Genomic DNA, 8,562 nt, shown 5'->3' on the forward strand with positions numbered 1-8,562 from the left:
AGGCAGGGGAATTGCTTGAACCCGGGAGGTAGAGGTTGCAGTGAGCCGAGCTTGCGCCATTGCACTCCAGCCTGGCAAACAGAGCGAGACTCTGTCTCAAAACAAAACAAAACAAACCCTCTGTGAACTCACAGTCACACCCCTCGTCCCACATATGCTGGAAAGGACCCGTCATACCTGAAGAGCCCCTAGATGGCCCCAGAGGTGTCTGTGGTGGGGGACCTAGGTCCTGAAGCAACCTCACCCAGATCCTTTCTCCCTGCCCATCCCCAGGTTTCTGGGAATGGATTCCCTAGGGAGGTGGTTCCTGGAAGCCTCTTCCCAGCCATGCCCCATGGGCCCTGGGGGGCTGCTGTCTCCTCCTGAGACAATAGCCCTGAACACGAGGCAGACACCTTATCTATGGCATAGGGAGAGGGGGAGGATCCACACTTGGGAAGGTGGACCCCACCCCCTACGTCAGCCCCTGGCTTTGAACTCCAGCTCAGTCACTGAGAAGCTGAGGGCTCTGGGAGAAGGAGAAGGCCAGCAGTTTCACCTCTCTGCCTCATCACAAAATGGGGTCTCAACACCAATCCAGCTGGGAGGACTGCAGGAAGTGATGTGTGGGGCCAGCTGGCAGATGGGAGTGCTCAATGCCTGTGCTAGCTGTACACCAGCCAGGGGTGCTGTGGGCTGTACACCAGCCAGGGGTGCTGTGGGGTAAATGAGGCAGAGAATGGGGAGGGGCAGCCATTTGCGAGGGTCCTGAAAGCCAGGCTAGGGCTCCGACCCTGGCATTGCTACTTTCTTGCTGTGTGACCATGAATGAGAAATGAGTTAATATAATCAAAGTGTTAAAAACAGTGTCTGGTGCATAGGAAATGTTACATTGAGCCAGTGTGTCTGAACTCTCAGACTCAGTCTTGGTTCTTCCTTCTATAACATATGACCCCCTTGGGCTCTACTAGTCACTGATTCTGTGTCCCCACGCACTTGCCAGTTACCCCAGTCTCTCCCTGCTTCCCAAATGGCAAACCATCAAACCCTTAGAGTTATCAGCCGTGGTCCTCTGCTCTCTAGGCCCACCAGGCTTGGGGTGCTGCAGCCTGCTGGGTGACTCGCCCTCCCTGCACTCCCCCAATCCTGCCGCCCTGTCATCTGCTGTACCACGTGCACAGTACCAGGGATCCAGAAGAGAAGGCTGGTTGCCAGGGCAACGGAAGATAAAGCCCTTGCTCTGCCAGGCTGCTGATTGGTTGAGACAGGTCCCACCTCCTGCCATCCTGAGAGTGGGGGCTAGGGTGAAGGGTCTCTGATGGGCCGGGAGAGGTACCAGGATGCTGAGCCAGTCCAGGACTGCCCCCTCCTGGCCCACTCAGAGCCCCCGGGTGTGAGAAGCTCCATCTCCCGTGGGTGGCATTGGCCTTGCCCTATCTCTGCCTCCAGCACCCAGGGCAGCTGCAGCTAGCGGTGTCTCTGGGGACAGCAGCTGTGAATGAGTCCACGGGCTGACGCTGAGCTGCTCAGGCTGAGGCGGTGTGCTCAGCGCAGAGCCCCCGGAACTGGCATCTGCAGGGCGTGAGGTGGGTCTTTGGGCACACGGAGGGCACCGAGTGGTGCCAATGGCTTGGGAGGTAGGGAGAGGGGCTCTGCAAACTCACACTGTCTCAGGCAGGACTTTGGCTGAAATGAGGCTGGAAAATTCCATATAGATCATCTGGTAACCCCATCCCCACCCCGTCACTGTGCACAGGGGACCCTGAGGCCCAGAGAGGGTGAAGAAGGGGCCAAGGTCACACAAGAGGCCAGTGTGTGTGTTGCTTTTCCACCTAGGTCAGTTCCCTGAGAAATCAGGAAGAGACCACGGGGTCCTCAGTCAGCCTCAGAATACCTGGGATTTTGTGCACAGGGCTGGAAAGGCTGGGGGGCCTTGATCTCTATTCCATACCTCCCAGCATCGCGGCTGAAATGGCTTCTGTTCTGCCCCAGCTCCCCATTCGCATGTTTAAGCTGGAAGGAAACTGGGGGCCTGGCTGGGCCTGGGCAGGGGGCGTGAGTGACCTTGGACACAGTCAAGTCACACAGGGAGCAGCCTCCCTGCCTGGGGTGCTCCTTCCCTACCTTCGCCAACTCTGGCAGCACCAGGCAATCCTGCATTCTCTCCCGCTCCCCAGAAAGGCAGCTGGGTAAGAGGTGCTGGGTCCTACACGCTCCCCTGCCCTGGCTGCGCTAGTTACTTTGGACAATCAGTGCACTTTTCATTTTGTTCCTCCACCAATAGGGCGCTTTAAGACAATGTCGGTGCCTCAGAACAGCCAGTGAGGACCTTGGGGGTAGGAGAGGGGCTCCAGATGGATGCAGGACCAGGAAGCAGCATCTTTCCCTCCCCTGGGGCCCCAGCTCCCCTCACAGGCCCACCTGGGAGTAGAGAGACAAGAGGAACTGGAGTTTGGAGACGGAGGTCAGAGGAGTGAGGGCTTCCCTCTGACTTACCTGGAGTTCTCTCCATCCATCCCCCTGCTTCCCTCCCCAGAAGCAAGGTGGGCATCAGCTCATTTCATCCTGCTCCAGTGCCTTTCCCTCCCCTGGAGGACGCAAGCGTCAGAGCATCGCTGGGGTTTGGCATCTAGCTCTGCCACTTTCCAGTTGGGTAAGCCAGGGCAAGTTAGTGAGCCTGTCTGGGCCTCAGTTTCTTCATCTGTAAAATGCAGATAGTGACACTTGCCCCATAGGCCTGTTGTGAGGTTTGTGGAAGAACTCAAACAGTGCTCTACCTGCCGGGCAGGCAGAGGTGGGCTCCTCACGTCACCCCTTTCTTATAACTAGGGAAGGTTGGGGGTGGGTTCAGTAGGCCCTGCATCATCCTATCCCTGGAGGAGATGATCTGTGATCTGTGTGTTTTTTTGTTTTTTGTTCTCTGTTTTGAGACGGAGTCTCCCTCTGTCGCCCAGGCTGGAGTGCAGTGGCACAATCTCGGCTCACTGCAAGCTCTGCCTCCTGGGTTCACACCATTCTCCTGCCTCAGCCTCCCAAGTAGCTGGGACTACAGGCCCCCACCACCATGCCTGGCTAATTTTTTGTATTTTTAGTAGAGACGGGGTTTCACTGTGTTAGCCAGGATGGTCTCGATCTTCTGATCTTGTGATCCACCTATCCCGGCCTCCTGAAGTGTTTTTTTTTGTTTTTGTTTTTGTTTTTTTAACAGCCTCGCTCTGTTGCCCATGCTAGATTACAATGGCACCATCTCGGCTCACTGCAACCTCTGCCTCACAGGCTCAAGCAATTCTCCTGCCTCAGCCTCTCGAGTAGCTGGGATCACAGGTGCCTGCCACCACCCCTGGCTAATTTTTGTACTTTTAGAAGAGACGAGGTTTCTCCATGTTGGCTAGGCTGGTCTTGAACTCCTGGCCTTATCCACCTGCCTCAGCCTCCCAAAATGCTGGAATTACAGGCGTGACCCACCACAGCCAGACTGTGATCTGGCTTTTGAAGTATGAGTAGGAATTTGCCAAGTGAACAAGAATGCAAAGAACATTCTAGAGAAAATGAAAGCATATGCAAAGATGAGGACTGCATAATGTGTAGGCGCATGTAGGTGACAGACAGGCAGTTCCATGTGACTGCACATAGTGGGCCATGTGAGGAGGGGGAGGTTGGCAGGGAGCAGATGGGCACCTTTGGGCCATTCTAAAGAGTCTGGGTGGGCCGAACACAGTGGCTCATGCCTGTAATCCCAGCACTTTGGGAGTCCGAGGTGGGCAGATCACTTGAGGTCAGAAGTTTGAGACCAGCCTGGCTAACATGGCAAAACCCCGTCTCTACTAAAAAACACAAGAACTACCTGGGCGTGGTGGCAGGTGCCTGTAATCCCAGCTACTCACAAGGGAGGCTGAGGCAGGAGATCGCTTGAAGGCGGAGTTTGTGGGGAGCCAAGATCATGCCATTGCACTCCAGCCTAGGCAACAGAACGAGACTCTGTCTAAAAAAAAAAAAAAAAAAAAAAAAAAAAAAAAAAAAAAAACTAATAAAAAAAAGAGTCTGGATGTATATAAGGTTTGCAACTCACCTTACACCTGCTTTCACTTTCCTGCCTTCTCCGCCTCTGGTTCAGTGGAAATAACAATAGCTGATATTGACCGAGTGCTGATTCTGTGCCAGGCAGAATGGTGCAAAATGCTTTTTTATTTTAATTATTTCTTTTTTTTGAGACAGAGTTTCACTCTTGTTGCCCAGGCTGGAGTGCAATGACACAATTGTGGCTCACTGTAACCTCTGCCTCCTGGGTTCAAGCAATTCTCCTGCCTCAGCCTGCCGAGTAGTTGGGATTACAAGCACGGGCCACCACACCTGGCTAATTTTGTACTTTTTGTAGAGACGGGGTTTCACCATGTTGGTCAGGCTGGTCTTGAACTTCTGACCTCAGGTGACCTGCCCGCCTTGGCCTCCCAAAGTGCTGGGATTACAGGCATGAGCCATCATGCCCAGCCACAAAATGCTCTTTAGGCATTGTCTTGTTAAAAATTTGAAGTATGCTTAGGACGTGGGTGCTATTTCTATCCACATTGTACAGATAAGGAAACTGAGGCTCAGAGAATAAGAACAAACTTACTGTGTGGCACTTGTTATGTGCCAGGCACTAGTTCTGAATATTTTACATAAATTAACTCATTCAGCAGACATAAAAGCCCTATCACCTGGGTACTTGTTACCATTCCCTTTTTCTTTTCTTTCTCTTTTTCTTTACTTTTTCTTTTCTTTTTTTCTTTTTTTTTTTTTTTTTTTGAGATTGGATCTTGCTCCAGGCTGCCAGGCTGGAGTGCAGTGGCACCATCACAGCTCACTGCAGCCTTGATCTCCCAGACTTAGGTGATCATTCCACCTCAGCCTCCTGGGTAGCTGGGATTACAGGAGTGTGCCACCATGCCCAGCTAATTTTTTGAATTTTTAGTAAAGACGGGGTTTTGCCATGTTGCCCAGGCTGGTCTCAAACTCCTGGTCTCAAGCAATCCACCCTCCTCGGCCTCCCAAAGTGCTGGGATTACAGGCATGAGCCACCACATCCAGCCTCATTTTCATTTTATAGATGTAGAAACCAAAGCTCTGAATATCTTGCCCAAATGTTTTGGTGCTAGGGGCCATGCCCTTATAACTATGAAACTGGGCTTGTGTAGAATCCATTGATATCAACCAGGTCTCCTTCAATGGGTGTTTGTTCACTACACTTTCACCAGGCCACACTTGGCTAGGGCATGCAGGTGGCTGGGAGATCCACTCATCTCAGGGGCAGGTGCTGGCAACTGGCAGCCATGGCAGCTGCAGTCAGGGCTGGGTCTCAGGGCTCAGGGGCGCAGGGAGACCAGAGGAGGCATCGCCCAATCTGTCCTTTACTGAGTGCCCTGCACAGGCCCTATCCAGGGATCAGTGAATCCTCACTAGGACCAGTGTAGAGGTGTTATCCCTTTCCCCTTCCGTAGGGGAGGAAGCTGAGGCCCAGCGAGGTTAGGCAACTTGCCCAAGGGCACACATCCTGGCAAGAGACTCAATCAGAACTGCCTGTGGCTAAGTCGCTGTGTTGCCCAGGCTGGAGTGCAGTGGCGCGATCTCAACTCACTCCACCTCCCAGGTTCAAGCGATTCTCCTGTCTCAAGTAGCTGGGATTACAGGCGCGTGCCATCACACCTGGCTAATTTTCGTATTTTTGGTAGAGATGGGGTTTCACCATATTGGCCAGGCTGGTCTTGAACTCCTGACCTCAGGTGATCTGCCCACCTCGGCCTCCCAATGTGCTGGGATTACAGGCGTGAGCCACCACGCCCAGCGTAAGTCTCCTTAAAGGGTGAATAGGAGCTGGGTGTCCCCATGGCGTGGCGACAGCTTTGTGCTTGCCCAGGAGGCCTGGGCTGCTGAGTCACCACGTGGTCTTGATCAGCCGCTTCTCCGCCCTTGCTCAAATGGACCTCAGTCTTCCCATTTGTAAAGTGATGCTTGGGCCTCCGGCTCTGTGAAGCCTGAAGGTCTCCCTCTGGATGGGCGGGACAAGGGGCACCTCTGCTGGCCTTCACTACCCTGTGTCTCCGCAGCCAAGGCCGCCGCGATGCCGCACTTCCTGGACTGGTTCGTGCCGGTCTACCTGGTCATCTCCGTCCTCATTCTGGTGGGCTTCGGCGCCTGCATCTACTACTTCGAGCCGGGCCTGCAGGAGGCGCACAAGTGGCGCATGCAGCGCCCCCTGGTGGACCGCGACCTCCGCAAGACGCTAATGGTGCGCGACAACCTGGCCTTCGGCGGCCCCGAGGTCTGAGCTGACTTGCGAAGGGGATGGGCGGGCGGCACCGGGCGCCCTCCCCCAGCCTGCCCAGCCCGGAGACCCCCAAAGCAGAGGGAGGCCGGTCTTTTGGCCCTCCGCGCTATCCCTCTGTAGCCTGGGCTCTCCCGACAGAGGCCCCAGGTGCGCTGGCAGTGGAGGTCGGGGAGCTAGGTGCCTGGCTGGCCCAGGGCTTGCTCTCCGTGTCAAGCTGAGTCACCCAGAGCCCACTCTCCCAAGCTCAGGAGCATCCTCCGCTGGGCCCCAGTGCCTTTGTGCTGCGCAGCACTCTGCCCCTCCACTGGAGTCAGGCATGGCTACGGCTGCCTGTCCTGAGCTTCCCGAGCCCTCATTTCTTCGTGAAATCCTGTTTCCCCACTCAGCTCCCCCGCCTCCACTCAGTGGCACCGGCCCTGCAGCTTCAGGCGGCAGGCGTCAAAGGCAACCCAAGGAAAGAACCTAAGAACCTCGTTTGGAGGGATGTCAGCTTGGGCCAGCCCAGCCGCACCCCGCAGGGCTCAGGTTTGGAACTGGTGAGGGTGTGTGGTGGGGGTGTGCAGAAGGGTAAGACCGAGGTAGAGGGTTGGGGAGGGGAGAGAGAGAAAGTCTGGGGGGAGCGGGAAAGCTTGGGGAGATGAGGAGATGTGTACATGTGAGAGAGAGCGTGGGGGCCCCAGGCAGGGCAGGAGGTGGTGGAAACGGGATGAACTCCGTGGGCTGTGTGAGGACTGTCCATAGTGGGTCCCAACCCCCTCTCTCTGCTGGAGTTTCCTAGCCCTTCCCCCCCGCTCCAAGACTGAGGCAGCAGGCAGGAGCCCCTACCTTCCCTCCCTGTCCTGTGCCACACTTCTGGGGCCAAGCCCAGCCCCCTTGAGCCAGGCCCCGCCAGACTCCAAGCCCACCCTAGAACCCTCCTCCTGTGTGGAGACTCTGTTGCCCCACTTTGGACACAGATTGGCAACCTGCCTCACCCCGCCCCCCTTCGCTGGGGATTCCATCTTAATTTATTCTCAATAATAAAGACTTCATGATGATCTCTGCAGGAATGTGTCTTTTCCTGAAAGGAGGATCATGTCTGTCAACTCACTGGGTCCTCATGAAAAATATGACAGCTCCATAGTCCCCATTTTAGGGATGGGAACACTAAATCTCAGGGAAGGTAGGCCAGGGCTTCCCAAGAGCTGCAGTACTGACATTCTGGACTGGATCACTCTTGGTTGTAGGGGGCTGTCCTGCCCATTGTAGGATGTTTAGCAACCTTGGTTTCTACCCAATAGATGCCAGTTGCTTGCCCCCTCTTCTGTTAGGACAATCAAAAATGTTAACGGGGCTGGGCTCGGTGGCTCACGCTTGTAATCCCAGCACTTTGGGAGTCCGAGGCGGGCAGATCACAACGTCAGGAGATCGAGACCATCCTAGTGAACACGGTGAAACCCCGTCTCTACTAAAAAAAATACAAAAAATTAGCTGGGCATGGTGGCGGGCACCTGTAGTCCCAGCTACTTGGGAGGCTGAGGCAGGAGAATGGCGTGAACCCAGGAGGCGGAGCTTACAGTGAGCTGAGATCGTGCCACTGCACTCCAGCCTGGACAACAGAGCCAGACTCTGTCTCAAAAAAAAAAACACAAAAAAACCCAGAAAACTCTTTCCCAGCCATGGTCAGAGGTGGGACTGAAAAGGGCCCAAGCCAATCTAGTTAGGAGTGATCATTGCAAGGTACAGAAACCCGACTCTCCTAGCTTGGCCAAGAAGGCCAGATATCATGAGGACACTGGGGTGTTCAAGTAGTGGGCTTAGGACAACTAGAGCCAGGCATGCAGACCCTCTTAGGATCTTTTCTCTTATTAGTCACCACTGTCACACCCTCAGCATGGAAAACACAGCAGCCAGCTGCTGGCAAGTTCTGTACCTCACAGCTCCAGCCCCTGGAGCTACCAGTCCCTCCCTCTGCCCCCAGCGCAAATATCTCTGGGGTAGGATTCGTTGCCTCATTTTAGGTCAAGTGTCCATGTTAGGCCAGTCACCCAAGGCTGGGGCAGTGTCCTGGGGGTGAAAGTCTGTGGGTTCAGCGTGGGTCATCTCAGAACAAGGCAGATCCCCTGGGATGTAGGGAGAGGAAAAGGCAGGTTTCAGGAGAAATGATGTAAACTTCCCCACCCCACCTCCATCACAACAAACAGACTCTTTTGGAGGTAGATTAGGCTCGACTGGCTGAGCACTGGCTCAGGGAGGGAGGGCCTCCAGGCGTGATCTGGCCTGCAGCCAAGTTTGATTTG

At 54.8% G+C, this 8,562-nt stretch overlaps 1 protein-coding gene across 1 annotated transcript; it reads left to right on the forward strand.

The window, feature by feature from the left end:
* The first annotated feature begins 1,237 nt into the window (after window positions 1-1,237).
* On the forward strand, window positions 1,238-7,328 carry LOC139358743 (small integral membrane protein 45). The gene is made up of 2 exons (XM_071080674.1): window positions 1,238-1,565; window positions 6,063-7,328. The coding sequence occupies exon 2, from the start codon at window positions 6,077-6,079 to the stop codon at window positions 6,281-6,283; it is 207 nt and encodes a 68-aa protein (XP_070936775.1). The 5' UTR covers window positions 1,238-1,565; window positions 6,063-6,076; the 3' UTR covers window positions 6,284-7,328.
* Window positions 7,329-8,562: the final 1,234 nt, after the last annotated feature.

The sequence above is a fragment of the Macaca nemestrina genome, chromosome 15 (genome assembly GCF_043159975.1).
Source record: "Macaca nemestrina isolate mMacNem1 chromosome 15, mMacNem.hap1, whole genome shotgun sequence".
Taxonomy (NCBI): domain Eukaryota; kingdom Metazoa; phylum Chordata; class Mammalia; order Primates; family Cercopithecidae; genus Macaca; species Macaca nemestrina.